General features: G+C 39.8%; 1 protein-coding gene across 1 annotated transcript in view; it reads right to left on the minus strand.

The window, feature by feature from the left end:
• LOC126183798 (delta-1-pyrroline-5-carboxylate dehydrogenase, mitochondrial) overlaps positions 1-22,541 on the minus strand; it is a 112,347-nt gene that overhangs the window by 7,465 nt on the left and 82,341 nt on the right. Inside the window, exon 10 of the mRNA XM_049926040.1 lies at positions 19,505-19,693. Coding sequence (XP_049781997.1) covers positions 19,505-19,693 — 189 coding nt within the window. The remainder of the gene's footprint in view (positions 1-19,504; positions 19,694-22,541) is intronic.

Genomic DNA, 22,541 nt, shown 5'->3' on the forward strand with positions numbered 1-22,541 from the left:
AGCTCATGGTTTAGTGGCTAGCATTGATGCCTCTTGATCACGGGGTCCCGGGTTTGATTCCCAGTTGGGTCGGGGATTTTCTCCGCTCAGGGACTGGTTGTTTGTTTTGTCCTCGTCATTTCATAATCATTCAGGAAAGTGGCAAGACTGGACAGTGAAAAGATTGGGAATTTGCACAGGTGCTGATAACCACACAGTTGAGCACCCCACAAACCAGATATCATCAACGCCCCCTATTGTGTCCTCTATTGTGCAAATCGCCAAAGTGAAGTAGTGGTGCTTGTTGAGACCATGCTGTCAGTCAGTATGAGAACTCGTGTCATTGCAAAGTAGAGTAACATGTTAACATTAAGCTTTACTTCAAATTATGGAAAATGATGGCGGACTCTTGTGGAATGTTAGTGCAGATATACAGCATTGAAGCAGGGAGTAAAAACTGTGCATTTGAATGGTTTACAGCTATATCTGTGAGTAGCCAGACATCCGTGCGTGTGTCAGAACCCAGGAGAAAAACACTGAGAGCTGCAAGGCAGAAGGGCCACCTGAGAAAGAGAACATGACACCGAGTTGTTGCCAAACTATGCATGGCTGTCTAATGGTAGAAAGGAGAAAATCTAAGCAATCGATGTCAACAACAAATTGCAAAGCAGAAACCCTCACCACAATGGTGTCAACACATCAAGAGCAAAGAGAGAGAGTGAGTCTGAATCATAACCAGAGAGAAAGACCAAGTGCCAAGTGAGATAGTTATGGAATAGTCCATACTATGATGATGATGATGATGATGATGATGATGAGACAACGACGATGATGATCGACAATATGAGACGCGAATATAGAACTGGGGCAGCCATATTTATATTGGCCACAAGAGCCACTAGTGGCTGGCATATTCACATGGCGGGACAAGTGGTACACCCAAGCAGTGAAAGCAGTACTGCAGCAAGACTGTGTCTCCTAATGGCCATCTAGGTCAATTTCCTCTGGCGGGCATTCAATTTATGTGCAGCCTGATACCAGAGCTTTACAGTCAGATGAGCCGTGTTCAGGCCGACTGTCAACAAACAGATATCCCAGACAATATCAAATGAGTGTGATGGATGCTTGTGGATGTTTGGTGGCTGTCTTTGAGAATGATAATGGAAGAGTTGAGGATAAGCAAATACAGTCTAATCACAATTTTTCACAAACATGTTCAGCACACGTTGACAGATGAGCAGAAGCAAACTGATGGAAAAGTCCGGAGATTTCATTGACATCTGTGACCGGAATCTGCAGCTTTTTGAAACCACCATTACAAGACTTAAGAGCTGGCGATAGCAATATGATGCAGAGGCCAAATGACATTTAATAGCATTGTGTTCATTTCTTCTTCAATTCCTAAAAAAAGTCTGCTAACAAAACCCAAGATTAAGACAATGTTGACTGCCTTTTTTGACAACAAGGGCCTGATCCATAATGAATTTCTACCCCAGTATCAAACTGCCAATGCATAAATTTACAAGGGAGTTTTGAAATAGCTGCTGCAATGCATCTGGCAGGTTTGGCTAGAACTTTACTTGAGTGGACGGTGGAATTTCCTCCACAATGCCTTTCCACACACTGCGGTCAGCTTGCTCAACTTTCTCAGTCAATGCAAAGTGACAGTACTTCAAAATCCTTATTATTCTCCAGATTTGGCACCAGCTGACTTTTTGTATCTCCACCTTAAATTGGCCTGAAAGACTTGCACTTCACAGATGTTGGTTACATCCAACAAACACATGACCTTGGTGCTTAGAGTGATTCCACAAAAGTGTTTGCTGACAGTTTGCTACAGCATCGGAACTGATGTCAAAAGTGTGTTGCAGCTAATGGTGATGACTCTGAAGACCAGTAAAAGTAATTTTGTTTGTAATGCTTGTTTCCTTGCAACTCATTCATTGATTCCAAACTAGTTTTGATGTAGAGAAGTCGAAGTATCGTGTAGCGAGATTCTTTTGCTGGAGACACATTTCTCCTTGCACCTGTTATTCATTTTTAAGAATCTACTGAAAGGATACAGTGGTAAAAGGGAGGATGTGAAACAACAGTGGAGCTACAGCCCATTCCAAAAGAAGTCTTCTGCAAGTGTTTCCAGCAGTGGAAGGGTCAGTGAGCTAAGTGGCCAGAAGCTCCAGGACACTGTTCACAGAGCCATTTAACCAATCCTCCTTCCCAAACTCCAAATGCAAATGGAATGGGAAGGAATCTTAATAGGTAATGAAATTGGAAGTTCCATTTGTCATGCACTTCACTGTCGTCTGCAGAACATAAGATGTAGAACCAGAGGATTTGAGTTCTAATCATGTTAGGTATGCAATATATTTTTCCAAAACAAAGGGCAGTACTTTTTAAACTGACCTTTATTATTAGTTTGCTATACCTACCAGTAATGGCACTTTCAGGTTAAAATCCCAACAGACTCTGTGGATTTTAAATGGTTATTAATGAAATGATCACAGGACGATGACTCAAATTATCAGAAAGTATTTCCACTCGCCACTCGAAGAAATGTTCTGCAAAGAAGAGTCACAAAAGAATATGTAGCCATTCCTTAATGCCTAAGGCCTCCGGCATGGTCTGGTTGTCCAGGGTAGTGTAATATACCTTAATTAGGAATGATAAAGAGAGAGGACATCAGGAGGAGGGAGGGAGGGAGGGGGAGGGGGAAAGAGAGAGAGAGAGAGAGAGAGAGAGAGAGAGAGAGAGAGAGAGAGAGAGAGAGAGAGAGAGAGAGAGAGAGAGAGAGAGAGAGAGAGTGTCGGATGGTCAGATAGAAGTTTGAACCTCTATTCGCACAATTTTTCCTTTATACCATAGAACAAAAAATTGATCAACATAAATTTGAAATTATTGTTATTAATATTAAATATTTACATATTACGTGCTATCATTTAGAGATTATTGGAAAGGTCTGAATGTACCATGGCAGCCAATTTACTGTAAGGTTTTTTGTGTGAAACACCCTTTGTATTTTATGTGCTGTGAGCTGGCATCGCACGAGTTTTGATTAAACCTCAAAAAACTATTTACTCTTCAATGTGAGACTTTTTTTTGTCGGGGAGCTGGATTGTAGTAGTTTGCGTTTTTGCTGTTCAGAATATCTTCCAACTCAAAAACTACCTTATCACCATTCTTGAAACATGCAATAACTTCTTCAAACAAGGAAAGAGGAGGAAGTCACTGGGTGCCAAGACCAAGAACGACATTCCGGTCATATGGTCTTGTAACAGTTTGCCCCTTACAAGCATGGTTTGCCCATTACAAGCATCATCTGTTAGCAACACACCAAGTAGTCCCATAAATCACTCAGCATCATGTTGTCTGATTATGGATGAGTTTCTGCTTGTTTCGACAGTGGGAAATCTAAAAGTTTCCACTGCTTGCTTTACTTCTTTGCCCCAAGATCATAGTGACACCTAGATATGCGTAGCACTCATCTATATGATTATTTATTGATTTAATCTATGTGCTCTGATAGTACACAGTGTTACAGATGTCTAATAAACTTTGTTAACATTGTTAACATATAGTATGGACAGATTATGGTATTATAATACATTGCCACAGACTGACTAAATTAGCTTCACTTAACAGTTCATGTCCTGCACTTAAACATAACCAGCAAGATTTATTTTGCTGGTATTCTTTAACAGAATAAAAACAATGATACTTGGCTCTGCTAAATTGTATGTTATCTTCAGTACACTTAATAACGTGGAAGCATGTTGAACAGCTGGATGCCCATGCATAATGCTCTCTTTTTACAAAGTTGAGTGTTTCCGTGTCACACAGAGAGTTGAGTTTCTTCTGGTGTTGTGTTTGTGTATTTCATTATTTTTTGAGTCTGGGTTCAGCTGGCACTGTGATTTAAAAAAAAAAATACAGTCTTCAGAATGTATGGACAAGGTAGTGTGAGGGTCTCCAGCTTCCTGAAGATGGATTTGCAGGAGTCTCTAGGTTTGCTGCCATTAATTATCCTCACGCTCTCTTCTGGATTTTGAAAGTGCGCAGGGCAATTGAAGAATTTCCCCTAGAATGTCACTCCATATTTTAGGTGGGCCTGTATGGAAGTTGTTGAGAGAGGTGTGCATTTTGTGTGATGTGAAAATTCATGGAAACTGTCTTTTTATTGTTGATGGTTACTTTGGTGATAGTAGCTCGGCCGCTGAGTTATCCCCTTTGAGGAGTACAATTGTGTCATCAGCAAATATTATGGTCTTGCGTGCATATACACTCAGGCTCAAATCCTTAATATATCCTTCATTAGCCAGTCTTCTGATACCATATTGTTAAATCTGTTCCAGCAATATTCTGTGATCTGCTCTGTTAAAAGCCTCTGGCAGATCTACAAATATTCCTGTTGTGGACTGTTTTGTATGTAACAGATCTACTAGATAGTTGTTATTAAAGCACAGCTACTCGCGGAGGTCCATTGGGCTGTAATTATCGTATGCCAGTGAAACTTGATAAATATTCTAATGCTTTACTTCGGAACCTACTTATGCTGGAAGACAAATTGGTTACAATTTTGGCCATCAGGTGCAAATCTGGCACTGTGAATGCAGGGAAGATGTATAGAAATGTTTCCAGGTGTAATGGATAGGGAGTGGAAAAATTCACATGTTGCGATAAATGCAAAATAGATGTGAATTCTGCTTCAAAATGAAAAAACACAAGATTCCCTAATGGACACTATTTCATGGTGAATTGTACCCATATGAACTACTTTATCAGAGACAGTGTGAAATACCTCTACTTTCTGCATATAAATATTGAAAATGTAGCCAATTTTCAGTTAATGGTATTGTACATTATCTGGCGAGGCCCAATTTGGAAAGATAATACACAACCCTTACAACACCAGAAGAGATTGGTAATCTGTGTGTCAGTTCTGCTTTCGCAGAACGCGGGTGTAAGCTGTTGTCCTGTGAGAGAGAGATGGTGTGCTTGTTTCCCCTCTAGCAGTCAAAAATCTAACTGTTTATGCTCATAGCAGTCTGGCACTATACAGTGTCTGCACTCTGCACTATAGCACCTGGAAAATGATATCTGTAAAGTTTTTCTACTGCACCAAAATCCTTTCCCTAATGTTAAAATAGTTACTTTCAGTTCTACTTCTACACTAAATGCCTTGTCAGTTCTATCTGTGGTGTGAACCGCACTGCTACAAATGCCTACAAAAGGTTGAACTTAATATTTTGCAGATTTTCTAATCGTAAAATTGGATGGGAAAAGGAAAATAATGTCCAGAAACACCTTAAATCAGAGGCACATTCAGTTCACTGATGGGAAAATGCCACTCTTTACAATATAACAATCATTTGTTGAAAGCTTAAATAGAGCCAAATGAAGCAAACAAAGGCCATTTCTGAACAAATGCTTTTGGAGTTCTTTCAAAACCAAACATTCCAATAAAAAAAGCTTGCAATCAGCATTTTTTAAACAGTTAATTTCAAATAACTAAGGCTTTGCTTGCCTTCAACCATATAATGTGACAACCTTTTAAATTTGTGGATCTAATCATTTACAAAAAACCAAAAAAAATTGAAATTTTGGCAATAATAGAAGCAAATTTTACCAAAAATAGAGGCTACATTTTCTGGTTCCTTAATGGACTAGCAACGGGACATGGGAAGAAGAGGTCAAACATGTGAGACAGGCATAATGTTGATTTTATTACTAACTACTGCTTACACAATTTGTTCACCATGAGCACCGGAGATGTCAATGACGTGCTGCATCTTTAAAATCATGTGATCACAGCAGTTCCAGTGGATGGTGGGCTCCATATGGTTCCCAAGTTGTGCAGCGACCGTAAACCATAAAATTACCCAATAGCAACCAGTCGCAAAATCATGTTTTATTTTTTTACAATTGCAAATCAATTTCAACTGATTAACAGCCATCATCGGTGCTTTCAACGAATATGTGCCCTGAGTAGTAACACTGTCTTAAGCAGAGGTCAAACATAAAATTATGTTTGACTTCTGCTTAAGACAGTGTTACTTTATAGTTCCAGTGGAATCTGAGCAACGTGTCACTGTATACTGGCTTTCAGGTCCTGTAGAGACCGAACATGACCCTGGTAAATGCATTCTTTTAAACATCACCAACATCACCAGAGCCAAAAGTCACATAGACTCAGACCAGGCAATCCTTCAGGCCTTACAACTGGAAAATCTCTCGAGATAACATGTTAATGGAAGGTTACATTAAGCAGATCTTTCACTGGGCGAGAGACATGTGGTGTTGTCCCATCTTGCCTAAAAACTGTGGTTTCCACACTGTTGTGCTCTTTCAAAGAAGGAATCACCTGCAGTACAAGGAGTTCTCAATAACATGCAGATGTAACAGTATACCTGACAGGCCTTCTGGGCGTATTCTCTTCAGAGAAGAATGAACCAAGAATATAGGTACTTGTGAATCCACACTACATAGTAACATATGGGGAGTACAATGACTCTTTATGCACAGCATACAGTTTAACAGTACCCCATATGTGACAGTTGTTTGTATTCACTGCACCCTGTAGTGTAAAATGTGCCTCCCACATTTCATTAGCTTTGATATGTGCCAGAAACTGAAGAGCAAATTCAAGATGTTGCTATGGATCATGAGGCTTTGGTTGCTGCATCATCTGTATCTTGTACGGGTATAAGTTTAAAATAGACCCCAAAACTTTCCATACTGTTGATCATGGGATGGACAAGTTTCGTGACACAGCATGAGCACTAGCACTACCCAGGGCATGTGCTGCATGGTCAGCTACAGTAACAGCCACCTTGTCAGTGATAGGACATCTTCCTCCTCCAGGAGCCACACCAGTCTCACACATGTTTCTGAATTTTGTTATCGTCTTCTTTACATCATATAATGATGTCAGAGGTCTCCTCAGACCTTCCAGTTGGCTATCCTCTCTCAATGCAGCACTAATTGCTGCTATTCACGCAAAACGGTTCCACTAACAGCACTTGGTCTCTCTTCTCAATAGCCATATGGTTCACTCACGTTATGGCTTGTAAGTGGATGTCACATTGTCATACAAACAGTCTATAGTACCAATTTCCACATGGTGGGCACAACGGGAACTTTTTTTTCCCAGTGTAAATCAGTTCCACATCAACGCATTAGCAAATCTACCACATTTCACTGCCATACAATAACTACAGTCTACAATGGACCTCCATGAGTAGAAACACTTTGAGTATAACTACCTGGTAGTATCGTATTAATGCAGTCACATACTGCTCTTTTTGTAGATGTATTGTTTCTAAACCCATTTTGGGGTAAACTCGGTAAACCTTTTTAATCTATGAAGCCCATCAGTTGTTTGTGCATAATTTTTTTCAAATATTGTACAGAACCAGGATGAAACTGTGATAGGCCTAGAGTTTTTCATGTCTTTATCATCACCTATTTTGAAAACAGGAATTACTTTAGGCAGTTCCAGTGCTTCTGGGAAAGGATCTGCCTGGAGAAAACAGTCACAGAGGTGAGTCAGTGGTTCAGCAATAGCATGCACACAATTTTTGATGACTGTTGGTGGAATACCATAAATGCCAGCTGAATATGAATTTTCAGCACTCTGTGGCCTTTTGCAACATCATTTTTCATGACTGTTGTAATGAATACTAGCTCTATACATGTGTGTTATTTCTGGTTTGCTGGTTGGTGTTTTGTGTTCGGATTATTTTTTACCAATTTTTCAGCTATGCTTGTAAAGAATTTGTCGAATGTGTTCACCACAGCTTCAGTATTAGATATAAATTCACTGTTGTGTTTAACTTCTATCTTGGTATGTGTAACTTTTTTTTTTTTTACTCTTTCCCTTTTCATAATATTCTACACTACTTTCACTTTGTTGTTGGATTTGGCAATGTACTCATCATTGTGCATCCTTGTAGCATGTCTTTTCACGCTTCTTAGGATACATGTGTAGCTTTTATAATATTTGATTGTTGAGGGGTGTCAGTACTTGGTTTACATAACATATGGAGAATTCTCTTACTTTTGCAAGAGGTTTTTATAGCTAGCATAATTCAGTTCTCTTGCTATTATTTATTGTTACTCATTCATGTGTAAAAGCCTTTTCGAAATGGTGGACTATTGTGTCAAGAAGTATGTTGCATTCTATGCTGACATCACTGGCTGCATACCTCTCTGTCCACTTTTCTTTACTTAAGAAGGTATTTAGTTTGTTTAAGTTCCCTGGAGTGTACTACCTATGTAAAGTTTAACGTGGGATTGGGTTTGAGGTATCTGGTAGTATTGACATCTAGTATGACAACTAGGTGAGCAAGGAATCCTGTATTGTGTACTTCCAGTGTTGCACTAAGTTTATTTCTATTTGCAAGAATTTGGTCTATGGCTGTCTTTGATGTAGGTGTTATTCTAGTGGCCTTATTAACAAGCTCATGCAGATGGTAAGATCTTGCAATATTAAGCAATGTCTCCTTGTTTCTATTTTCAGTAAGGAAGTCAATATTAAAGTCACCCCATTTTATAATGACAATCATATTTCCACTGAGTTATTTTGATAAAAGAAGAAAGTCCAATTTGAGCAGGAAATCGTGAATATTACTGGAGGCGGAATGGTAAATTTTAACTACAATGGGATTTAGATTTGCAAGTTTTATGGCTGCACTTTAAAAGTTATTGTCTACTCCTATTTCCTTTCTGGAAAGGGGGAGGCGCGTGAGAAAGTTTTCATTTGGTCTCTGTGACTTCTTTACCCATTCATCTAGTGTTGGTTGCACAGTATAACCACTATTACCCTTTATCTTATGGCTTGTTTGGCTTGACCCATTTGCTTATAGGTAGCTGCTTTTTGGTTTCTGACTTCCAGTTTAATATTGTCTCCCATAGTCACCAGGAAGGCCAATCAATTGCAAATAATCTCCTTAGCACATTTGTTCAGGTGAAACTTACGTGTTGTGAAGCGGTTTCTGGTTAGTTTCTCTATTTTGAAGTTCACAGCAACTCTTTATTTGCATACACATTTTGCATCACTGAGTAACTGAATCAGGCAGAGGTTTGCACTATTAATTTTTCTATTTAAAATGTGTACACCATATCTCCTGGATATAGAATGGATAATAATGTTCATTTTGTGACTTAGAGTGCCTATTGGTTCCAATGGTTCTACCACATGTTTCATCATTAGTTGGAGGTTTGTCGGTGTCATTTGAACCCCCATTACAACCACAGTATCCCACGTACAGTAGCTTCATGTCAGGTTTGTACATTATTTACCACCTCTTTTAGAGAAGCACCAGTTTTCACTATGATTTTTACTTGGTATGAGGGTCCTAGTTTGCCTTGCAGTATTTGAGCACAGTCTCTTCCACAACTGTGACATAATATTAGTACTCCACTTTTTTCCAAGATTTTTTTGGTAGGTACAGTCTGTTATTTCTTTTGTCTTGCACACATTTGGTAGATAGTTTTGCTCATTGGCAGATCGCTCATACACAGTGTGGCTGATCGTTAATTATTCTTGCGTTAAATCTTGTACGATATTCAACTGTTTACTTTCTCTAATCCATCCTGCACCATCTGGTTATCGGACATTACAGGTCTTTTATCACTTTTTGGATCTGTTTCATATTGGCCTACTGTCACATTAGATTTTTGTAATGTGGAAGTGTAGGCAACACTTGATAATGTTGGCAATCAATAGTGGGTTTTGAGCATAATTTATGGCATGACTATTTCTTGGAATTTCCTGTACCGGCAGACATCACTTTTTGCTACTGATATGTCTATTTGGAGCATGGAATACGAGTTCATAATTCATGAGTTTACTTTTTTGGTCCACTCAAGTACATTACACTTCTCTTCCAGATCTTGACAGGTGGCTAAAGAAGTTATTTGGATCAGTCCAACTCAACTGCCACATTTGTGTGTGTGTGTGCGTGCGTGCGTGCGTGCCCGCGCGCCTAGGGGTGGGGGTGGTGGGGTGGGGGTTGAAAGGATGTGAGTCCAGTGGGCAAAGGCTTTCGTCATGTGAGGTGTTGAAAACTTATCTGTGACTGAATTTCAATTTTTCCACTGTTGCCTCATTTGTGATATGTGGGTCTCAACTACCAGGGCCTCCACTTCTCTTGTGATTCCTGGTTCTTCACGGAGTGATGTTCTGTCACTGTGTTGTTTGACATTCATACTTGTTGACCACACTAGAAGAGGCTGTGCCACATACCACCGAGTCATATTATGCTGCATTTTTACCATACACTTCGATCTGCCTGGATTGTTGCGGCACTGTTTCTTCCAAATTCAGAAAATTAACTACCACATATTATTTCAGTTTACCAATAGGCTGTATCATTTTGTTTTGGCTCCTCTAGTGTTGTATTATGGTACCATGGAAGAACAACTTCAGTGTGTGCCAGGACTGCAGACATGTACTTGCAAACAAACAGAAAGTGAATTACGGACTTTCTTTCTTTCTTCTTCTTCTTCTTTTTAGGTGATAATTTCCTGTTCATTCGGACATAACCAAAAGAACACACACCACATATAGGCGAGTAGCCAACAATCTCTTCAGTGCAGAGGGATAACAGGCTCGAACTGTTATGGGAATCGATGAAATGTCGCGAGTAATGATAATAATCGACAAGGGGTGCTGCATTAGTACTGTGTGGATAAGTTGAGAATTTGGGTCTGACAAGAGGTGTGCTAGGGTAGTCCTTGCAGTTGCAGTGACCAATTGGTCCAGACGGCTTAGTGGTCACAGCATCTGCCTAGCAAGCAGGAGGCCCAGGTTTGAATTCTAGTCCGGCACAAATTTTCAACCTTCCACATTGATTTCAATTAATTCCCGCTGGCAACCAATGCATGTAATTCCTTTGTGTCTTAATTAAAACTTTTCACTATCCCTTGCATAGCGAGATCCCCAATAAGTGGGGCAGGGAACATTAATTTTTTCATAGATTGGTGTTGACTGTAGGAACTCACCTACGTGTGCTGGTTTGATCAGGCTGGCTGACTGTTTTGTGTATATAATATATATGTGGTTTCACTGAACAGCTGTTTTACTTGACATCTCTGAACAAATTTTGCCAACAGAGCCATCAATCATTCACTCAAACTGAAGAAAGAGATTCTATTGCTAAAATAGGTGTTGTCCTATAAACTCCTGTACCATATGAAAATGAAATAGGCAGACAGGCATAGAGGAGGTGGAGAAGGGGGGGGGGGGGGGGAGATGGGAACACACTCACACATGATAAAATTAATGCCAGAGTTGTTTGCAGAATACAAATGTACACATCCATGTCAAACAACTATCAGTAAACCTTTGTGTAAGTTCAAAACTATAAAATTTTATAGTTGTGGTAAATGTTTTAATTGCATGTGGGAATGAGCTGGTCAGTAGATCAGGTTAACTGTTGAGTAACTCCAGTTTTAGGTAGCGTGCTACTTCCATTTACCTCAGGTACCACCATATGAGCCGGAATACAACCTGAACCTGACAGGAGTATATCTATTTCACAGATCCTGTCACCTGGCGAATTAATCTGATTTTCCAACTAGTGAGCTGCTTCCGGATATCTACAGTGTTGTCATAGAAGGCAGTGAAGAAACTGATAATGTGCTCATTCGATGAAAGTCAGCAGATAAGATACTGACACTATGTGTTTTAATATGTTTCACATGTTACACAGAGAAGAGGATACACAAGTGCTTCATGCAAGAATATTATTACAATTATAATCAGAAAATAAATGTTTTTTTAGATGTGTTAAAATGGGGCTTGGATATGTGTTCTATGCCACATGTTGTAACACAGCATACAGTAGAGACCCAAGCTGGTTTGTTTTGGTAAGGTGAGGCAGTACACATGCACACACCACGGTGCAGCCACTAGGCAGTGCGCCACCCTTAACTCGACAGGGAGGCCGAGGAAGCATGGTGACCCTGCTAGCAGGAGACACTCGGCACACCTGGTCCTTACGTATTCCATTAAGTGCCTCTGAAGATATGCTTAAGAGAATATCTGGAGCAGCATCTAGTCCACAGCCCTGCTGGGTCGATGGACAAATTGCTTGATTTTTTGAAGCACACAGATAATGTGATATGTTACAGGACTGACAGAAGTAACCATCAAAACAATAATGGAAACAAACAGAAATAAAGGAACTGGAAGTGAGTGAAAAATTGAGATAGGGAATGATGCCAGCAGTACGTGTATAATCATCAACAAAAACTCAAGAAATCCTGGAATTCATCGGCATAATAGATATGTAGATGAAAGCAGGCATATTGGCAATGGACAGCAGAATAACATTCAACGAAGGTAATAGCTGAGAAACTAAGTTTTCTTTGGGCTGGGGTAGAAAATGGAGCAGGACAAACTTTGCAAAGCACTGGAAAAGTGATGAGACACGTGGCAGTAGCCTTTACGAGGCAGAACAAGAGACAAAGATATTTGCTACAGAGGCTGTGAAGGGCAACACGAAATTATGGGAAGGTTGGAGACAGTACAAACATAGAGGTAAAAGAACGCAGAAGCGATGTAGAATGTCAGTGGACATAGACTTAAATTGCCTATTGAATCAAGAAAATTGTGATGAATATGATTTGGTAGGTTTGGCAACACTACAGGCAAACAATAAGGCACGTGAATTTGTGATGTTAAGATGGCTAAGGCAATGTTTCTTTGGGTGTGGCATGGGCAGAGAGAGTTCCAGAGTTACATACTATATGTAGTACCAAAAAGGATGTGGAACCTGTGGCTACAGATACAGGGGTCAGGCATGCAACAGAACTTGTGTGTGCTGGTAAAAATAATACCACCGTACAGCAGAATTCTGCAGTGAACCTTATAGCAGATTCAGCAAAGGGCCTGCTGGAATCTGTTCATCATGAAAATAACATAACACTGCTAACAGCCGTGATGAAATTATGATGAGAGTGAGCAGTTTGTTGTTGATGATAATCTACTCACTGGTTAGTTCAGCAAAGATGAATGTGATTACGAACATAGTGATTAAAATGCACAGGCCAGAATGGAGATGTGGGCAACAGAGAAATATGGTGATTGATACAAATTTCCTGGCAAAGCAAGTGGGTAACATCACTTGCAAGCTCCAGTTTATAGAACTGGACACTGGTGTAAACTGAATGTATTTCAGGTTCAAAGGTGCACTTGCAGGAGCAAAAATGATGGTGAGATTGTGTTCAGATGATACGTATCAACAACTCTCTCTCTCTCTCTGTGTGTGTGTGTGTGTGTGTGTGTGTGTGTGTGTGTGTGTGTGTGTGTAAATATGCTAATTAAGACACAGAATTAATTTTGGTATATGGAGGTGGTGAGGGTTTTCACATAGTTGTTTTTGTTTTACTCTCCCCATGATTTCTTTATTGTATAAATTTGGTTTGCATAGGGGGGAGAGGCTTCATATATCCTCACCTATGAGGGCTGTGACTGAGATTTAGTTGAGTAGCTCATGGGTTGCTTTGTTTCTTTTGTAGTGAATGGTCTAGTGGGCACAACAAGAGGGTGATGCAGCAATGATGGCTACACAGAAGCTACCACCACCTGAGGAAAGTGTGCACAAACATTGGACGAAATGCAAGCAATTCACAGCATACCGTAGAGTGAGTTAAATGTCAGTTCAGTACTCTGTAACATGGGAAACATCAGAAGATGCATGATAACTACATACATACATAGCAGACTGAAAGAGGCATTTGTTCCCGCAAAATGTTTTTTTTTTTTTAATTAGTCAGTTTATTCTTTGTTCAGCTCAATCTGAACAATTTTTAGTACAGGTACTGATAGGAACTCTTAACGCAGTCTCTATAATTAAATGTCTTTTTTCTTGTTCACAAAGTGTTATGCAGACATACACACAGTTACACATGAGGTTAAGTGTTTGTTTATGTTTTGGTATGGGAATGTGTTGTTCTAAGTGACATTAAGAATGTTACTCTCACAAATTTCTGATAAATGTTTGGATTATAAAGTATCAGAAACTAGCCACAAATGCTGACTCTGCCGATGCCCAAATTGTTACACTTATATTTATGTAGTTTGCTGACGACTCTATGGAACTCTTTTGGTGAGACTACATATTTTGGTACTAGTTTCCTTGTCTTATTCACTGTGTAAAAGATTACGTAATCGGAGGCATCAGAACATGATGGAAAGTAGAGAGATCCAAGAGGGTTCGTTTAATTGCGGCAGTTGGTGCGCACATTGTAATGCGGCCACTGGCTGACACGCTGCTCTGACACTTGACAGGGAGTCCGAGAAGGCATGGTACCCCCATGAGGAAAGAGGTATTCGATGCACCTAGTCCTGTCAAATTCACGTGAGTGGATATAATGTCACATCCACCCTGCAGCCTGCACAGTGGACTAGACAACAATATACATGTTTACGCATGTGTAAGTAAACCATAAAAATTACAGCAGAGTATGATATACAAATTTCAAGAGCACAGCTAAATGATTCAACTTACATACAGGTCAATTATTCAAATGATATATTTAATTAGATATTCAGCAAAGAATATCTTTAATAACATTGTAATAATTTACTTCAAAAAAGAGATCAATCAACCATATAAAAGTGCTCATCAAGGTACCTCAAGTGAGCTGCTTACAAGTTTATCCATATACTAAATTAGCCAATGACAGGCAAATGAATCAGATGTTTAATTAAAGTCAGTATAATTAATTACAGGAGGATAGATCCACAAACAGCATGGCAGTATGTGTTGGTATATGTAGTAACATATCACAAACATCACTTGGATCATAAGTTTTCTGTGTTTAATTAGTGATTTAATTAATTAGAATTTTTCATAGTTTCACTCATAATTTAAATTCAATATATATATATATATATATATATATATATATATATATATATATATATATATATATATATATATATATATATATATATATATATATATATATATATATATATATATATGGATAGCTGAAATGGAAAGCGCAGTTGTTTCCTACGAAACTGATGTGCCATTAATGCATGTACTGTAACTAAACAAGCGTCAGGCAACAAAAACCAAATATTGATCTCATCATCTGAAATGTGAAATCATTCTAATTAAAACTGTGAGTGAACTATTTAACCTACTGTTTATTGTAATATATCATTTTCATCAGCATTTCAGCACACTTCAACTGCCACCTCTAGCTTTGACTGAATTTCTGCATCAAAAGTTGGGATTCAAACTCATGACTTCTCTAACTCACTACATGATATAAATGTGCAGAAATTCCAGTCACGGAAGCTGATCTTACAAAAGGGGGCCACCATCTTGGCCCTGGATCAGTTGTCCAGATGCAGTTGCGGACGTGGGGTTTGCACTTCCCTGGGTGCTGATTTTTCAGCATGATTGCATGGACTTGGAAGTTTTTGGGACAGCAGTCCCAAAAATTTAGAACAATTTTTGTGGTGGTTTATTATGGACTCTGAATATTTTTGCTTCCGTCAGCACTTAGAATATTTCCATCATGTGTTAGATGGACTTGGGTTTACTGCAATTACTACTGGTCTGGACACAGAACATTATGGGACAGTTATCTCATGCATTTTAAATAATTTTGCAGTGTTACTGGATTTATTTAAAATTTATAGTGAGCTTCTAACCATTATATGGAGGCTCTAGTCATATTACGTCTGATAAGCTGCAGCAAGCAGATTTTTGACCAGTCTGCCATTTAATAAATGAATAAATAGTATATAATATTGAACCCTATACTCTTTGTTGGGAACATTATTTTCATGCAGCACCTATGTATCAACCTCACAGTTATTTATTCTGATTTTGTGCATCACATATTCATTTACATCTTTATTAAAAAAACATAGTGTTATGAACTCTAAGCCCCGGGACAGTGATACAAGCCAAAGACAATTATTTATTGTTATTTATCACTGTATTGCAGCAACCTGTAGGAATGTGTAATCTCTACAATCATTTAACACTATTCCACAAAGACTGTAATAATATTGGAGCCAAACATAAGGAAACCAAAACATGAAAAGGAAAGCATGTACAAGAAAATTTCTGAGGTTAATTGTATGCAAATGTATAAAAAACTTCAAAGCAGGACAAAGGGTATACACATATGGAGAGGGAGGGAGAGGGAGGGAGGGAGATTGGGGGGGGAGGGGGAGAGAGAGAGAGAGAGAGAGAGAGAGAGAGAGAGAGAGAGAGAGAGAGAGAGAGAGATTTTTTTTTAGTTTTTAGTAGTATAAATGTATTTAAAATTAGGTTTTCAACTTTATGCTTCTTTCAACATTAAACTGTTTCACAGAATGATCTCTATCAGAATCAAAGTCTGGGTACATCAGGCATATTGGGAGATATGTCCAAGTTCACTTAATTCCTGCTGCCCATAAAATGTTTAGCGACATTTTAGGTCTACAATGATTTTTAACAATGAAGAATTTACTGATCCTGTACTATGAATGGATAATGCCTAACGAATTGCAGAACTGATCTAAATTACACTGATGGGCCAAAGAAAATGGTACACCTGCCCAATATCATGTACGGCCCCCGCGAGCATGCGGAAGTGCCACAACACGACATGGCTTGGACTCTACTAATGTCTGAAGTAGTGCTGGAGGGAATTGACACCATGAATCCTGCAGGGCTGTCCATAAATCTGTAAGAGTATGAGGGGGTGGAGATCTCTTCTCAACAGCATGTTGCAAGGCATCCCAAATATGCTCAATAATGTTCATATCTGGGTAGTTTGTTGGCCAGTGGAAGAATTTCCTGGAGCCACTTTGTAGCAATTCTGGACGTGTGGGAGGGTGTCACATTGTCCGGCTGGAAATGCCCAAATCCACTGAAATGCACAATGGACATAAATGGATGCAGGTGATCAGACAGGATGCTTGCTTATGTGTCACCTGTTAGTCATATCTAGATGTATCAGGGGTCCCATAGTCCTGTATCACTCAAACTGCACATACTCCACACCATTACAGAGCCTCCACCAGCTTGACCAGGCCCCTGATGACATGCAGGATCCATGTATTCATGAGGTTGTCTCCATACCCACACACATCCATCCATCCTCTTGATACCATTTGAAATGAGACTCATCCAACCAGGCAACATGTTTCCAGCCATCAACAGCCCAATGTCAGTGTTGATGAGCCCATGCAAGACGTGCAGACATCCAAAAGCCCTTATAGATGATGTTTTGTTGAATGTTTCACACGCTGACACTTGTTGATGGCCCAGAACTGAAATCCGCAACAATTTGCAGAAGGGTTCCACTTCTGTCACGCTGAACGATTCTCTTCAATCGTCGTTGGTCCTGTTCTTGCAGGATCTTTTCCTGGATGCAGCGATGTTCGAGATTTGATGTTTTGCCAGATTCCCAATATTCATGGCACACTCGTGAAATGTTCATACAGGAAAATCCCCACTTCATTACTACCTTGGAGACGCTTTGTCCCATCGCTTGTGCGCTGACTATAAAACTATGTTCAAACACACTTAAATCTTGATAACCTACATTTTAGCATCAGTAACTGATCTAACAACTACGCCAGACACTTGTTGACTGCAGTGCCGTAGTCTGCTTGTTTACATATCTCTGTATTTGAATACGCGTGCCTATACCAGTTTCTTTGGTGCTTCAGTGTATATTCTGGAACCAAAAATCCCACATAGTTTAACCTGAAAATATGAATTTTATACCGCCACATTGGTGGTTAATAAAGTTACGATAACATGCTGTTCATTATTTTATGAACCCATAGAATTTATTCACTGAAGAGAAAATGTATCAAAGTATGAGGGTTAGAACTTAAATAGTGGCAACTATTTATTCACAACTGATACAAAAGATTTACATGTTTGCACCTGTTACTGTCCTTCAAAGTAGTCACCAGCATTGTGTAGAATCCATTGCCAGCGAAATGGAAGGTGTAGTATACCATTAGCAGAGTCTGTTCTGTTGATGGTGCGAATGGAGCAGTTTACTGCCTGTCGAATCTCTGGAACAGTTCTGAAGTGAATGCCAAGAAGTGGTTCCTTCATCTTAGGAATCAAATCAAAGTCACAAGGACTTAAGTCGAATTACTGTTCATATTTGGAGCATCACCCGAGACCAGCTTTGCGAAAGAAGCGGTGACACTTTCTGTGCAACCCACCCATCATTTTGCATGACAATACGTGGGCGCATACAGCGCAAGCTTGGCTGCTCTGTTCGGTCGATGGGGCTGGGAAGTACTGTACCATCCACCACACTCCCCAGACGTAAGTCCTTGTGACTTTGATTTGATTACGAAGATGAAGGAACCACTTCATGGCATTCACTTCAGAACTGTTCCAGAGATTCGACAGGCAGAAAACCGCTCCATTAGGACCATCAACAGAACAGGCTCTGCTAACAGTATACTACGCCTTCCACATCGCTGGCAACGGGTTCTCCACAACACTGGTGACTACTTTGAAGGACAGTAATAGGTGCAAACATGTAACTCATTTGTATCAGTTGTGAATAAATAGTTGCCACTATTTAAGCTCCAACCCTCATATATAAAATGAAATATGTCTCACCCTACATGTGCGATTTGTGGTTGCAATGCTATGTCATGACCACAGACATCAGCTGTTTGAAAATCCTGCATACTCTACTCAATCAAAGCAACTCTGAAGCTATCACTGAAATGGCTTAAAAGCTCAACCTGGAGAACCACTGCTCTGTGGCCAGGACTAATGTGGGGCAGAGCAATATATTGATTGACTCTTATTAGCATGCATTCTCTGAATGTATTTTGTTAACAGCTCTGTGCGTTTCACATCACCTCTCCTCTAACTACTGCAAATAATGGCTGCATTCCACCCTCTGCAACTGCAAGTGCCGTACAAAGTTTCAGGAGGCACAACTGGCTGTACAGCAGCCGACAAGAGAGACTTCCAGACCTGACTGGCAGCACTCACAGTCAGATGGGTTGCACATAGTGCCAAGTACCAGCCTCTGACACACAAAAACAGAACTGGCATCATATACCTGTGACTACTAGCAGGAAAATACAGTCTTCAGAAGCTGGTTGCAAATTCACATTGGGCTACTAGCCATCAACAGGACTAAAATTCTACAAATTGCCATGAAATTACCTTCATCCTATACACATACTGGATAGGAATACATTAGAAATAATAAAAATGTATTATAATGAGCCCAAGTAATCGCATGACAGTAGTAGAGATGCAGTACTTGGGAGTGCCTATCTACAGCACCAACAGTGTATGCCCTAAAGAAAGGCCTCTGACTATATGGACAAAATGAACAATACATCCAGAAGGACTTTAATTAAAAAGCAGTAAGCCTACTGCTTAAGCTGTATATACTACTTGTCAGTGATGAAAATGGTTCATATAGCATGTATCATAGATATTTTAATGAAGTCTTCTAAACCATTTACTATTATCTAGCTGTCTGACGTATGTTCAGTTCAATAAACACATACCTATCTGATGCAAAAACAGCTCCTGTAAGAGCATATGGTGTAGTGGTGTTGACTTTTTCCAGAGTTGACCACACATCATTGTCCTTGTACACATACACAGTCAGAACAGGCCCAAAAATTTCCTCTGTCATCTGCTTAGTGTTTGGTGCTGTAGATTCTATTATTGTTGGTTGTATAAAATAACCAATCCTGGAAGACAAACAAGAAAATATCAATGAGTCTTAATGAAAGCAAACAGAAATTGCTGACCTCACTATCATCAACTGAGATACTGTATTACACAAAATTTCACACTTATAAATATTGTGCAATTATGTGATACATTATGTCACTGAAGTATAGTTTGGTGCTATGGGGTGAGGAGCTCACTCCAGATGTTTTCTCCTTGAACACTGCATAAATTGGTGGTGATTACAAATACACTTACAAATACACTAGAAGGTAGTAGTGGAATAGAATTCACAAAAACTGCACTAGTGTTAAGACGTGAGCCCTCTTGACTCAAGGCTAGAGAGTAGCTGCTGGTTTATCGTTGTTTCTAGTGGCTTGCACAATCCCTTTATTATGCAAAGTGGCTGCTCTGAGGCCACTGAGTAGCCCTCTTTTGCAGCTTTTTGTGGCTGAGATTCTTGCAGAGGCTTATCCACTGAAAGTGTGGGGACAGATAAAGAGCAGACAGTGCTGGGAGAGGAGTCTGGAGAGGGCCTGCTAGAGAGAGAGAGAGTCCTGTCACTAGTAAACATTGGAGCAAGTAGCTTCTTCTCCAGTTGGGGGTGGGAAGTGGTTTGAAAATATGGTGTCGCAAGAACTCTGCGAGTGGAGGTCAGTGGTAGATCTGGCTTGGAAAAAAGTGGTGTGGGGTGGGGGTGTAGAGTTACAGAAGTGACTTTTGTGTAATTGGTTATCAAGTCAACACCATGCAGATGTTCATATTTTTTTCTTACCTCAGCATGTGACAGGCAGTCAGGTGATTTGTACTTTTTGTATTTTCTTTTCTTTTTTAAATACTAGGCAAATCTGTCAACATGGAGGATGGCGTTCAGTATGAAGGTTCATGATGATGACCTATGTGGAGTGATTGTCCATGATAACTCATGACCAAAGAGTAAACATTGGAAACACCTCATGGCCAGTGGGAGATAAAGTTTCATGTCACACATGCACATCATAACTACCTTTTTCTGGGAGGACATTTCTTTCAAAGGCTAGAATGAAAGCACCTGTATCTGTTCTCATAACTGAAGACCACAACAACAACAACTGTTCTGTTATCCTTGGGACCCTTTTGTACGGATCAGACAAAACGTACACCTTGCCATTCGAGATTAGCTCATAGTTCTTTGTCCCTCTGAAGTGTAAGATCTGCCTGAAAGATAACTCTTTGCACCATATTCAAAGTTGTATGTGGGGTAGTAGTCACCAGTATGTCACCCTGTCATTCACATGCCTGAACAGCTTGAGATTATGCAGCAGAGGCAGCCTTCATCAATGGTAACCCTTTGCACATTTTTTCCAATGAATCAACTTCTCCAAATTCGTCTTCCAAGTGTTCCACAAGAAATAATGATTTTGTAGCAGTGAAAGTATCTCCATCTGTTCTACAGTACACCAGGTATTGAGTAAATTGTTTTGCTCCCAGTCATCCAGTTTGTCTTCCCTTGCCATGGGTAGCCAGGGTGAAGAAAGCAGTAGGATTGTAACCATCTACACTGAAGTAGCTAGACCTTTCTGTCAAGATGGCTAAATCAGAACGGCCATCGTGTTGGTTCAATTTGATATCTTTCATGTGCAAAACAATGAAATGTCCATCCTGATGGTACCTACTCTGAGCAAGAGCTCTGCTCAACGGCACTGCCTATCTGCAGCAAAGGTAAACTGGCAAGATGGCCATTGCTGAGAGTCCTGAAGCCCCAGGAAGATGGACATCTGCTCTTTTGGCATGTGTGGGGATCTAGCAGTTTCGATATCAGCAGTGTGATCCCTGCATTGTTTGGGGGTTCTACAGAATGGGTATGTAACGACCCTGCCAAATCATATACAGGATGATTCCAAAAGAATACCACAACTTTAGGAATTTAAAACTCTGCAACGACAAAAGGCAGAGCTAAGCACTATCTGTCGGCGAATTAAGGGAGCTATAAAGTTTCATTTAGTTGTACATTTGTTTGCTTGAGGCGCTGTTGACTAGGCGTCAGCATCAGTTGATGCTAAGATGGTGACCGCTCAACAGAAAGCTTTTTGTGTTATTGAGTACGGCAGAAGTGAATCGACGACAGTTGTTCAGCGTGCATTTCGAATGACGTATGGTGTTAAACCTCCTGATAGGTGGTGTATTAAACGTTGGTATAAACAGTCAACTACCTGAGGCGATGGATCGGCCACCAGGCAGCCCATGACAGAGCACTTCATCACTGGCCTCCAAGAAGCCCTGATCTTACTCCCTGCGATTTTTTCTTATGGGGGTATGTTAAGGATATGGTGTTTCAGCCACCTCTCCCAGCCACCATTGATGATTTGAAACGAGAAATAACAGCAGCTATCCAAACTGTTACGCCTGATATGCTACAGAGAGTGTGGAACGAGTTGGAGTATCGGGTTGATATTGCTCGAGTGTCTGGAGGGGGCCATATTGAACATCTCTGAACTTGTTTTTGAGTGAAAAAAAACCTTTTTAAATACTCTTTGTAATTATGTATAACAGAAGGTTATATTATGTTTCTTTCATTAAATACACATTTTTAAAGTTGTGGTATTCTTTTTGAATCACCCTGTATATTACTGTGTTGGTTTTCAATTGCACATGAGTCTATGCATTTATTTTTCACAGAGGGTCACCAACACTGTAGGCAGTAGGGGCTACTTAAGGCATTCTTCCCCAGTCAGTCCACAGCACAAAAAGAATTTGACAATTGAGGTCAAACTCAGAAGGGAACCAAAATTATTTTGCCTCAAAAGTGATGTAAGGAAAATGAATGGAGATGCCAATGAACAGAAGTAAAACCTAGGGAAATAGCCAGTTCAACATCAAAATGTCATG

This window comes from Schistocerca cancellata, chromosome 4 (assembly GCF_023864275.1).
Source record: "Schistocerca cancellata isolate TAMUIC-IGC-003103 chromosome 4, iqSchCanc2.1, whole genome shotgun sequence".
Taxonomy (NCBI): Eukaryota; Metazoa; Arthropoda; class Insecta; order Orthoptera; family Acrididae; genus Schistocerca; species Schistocerca cancellata.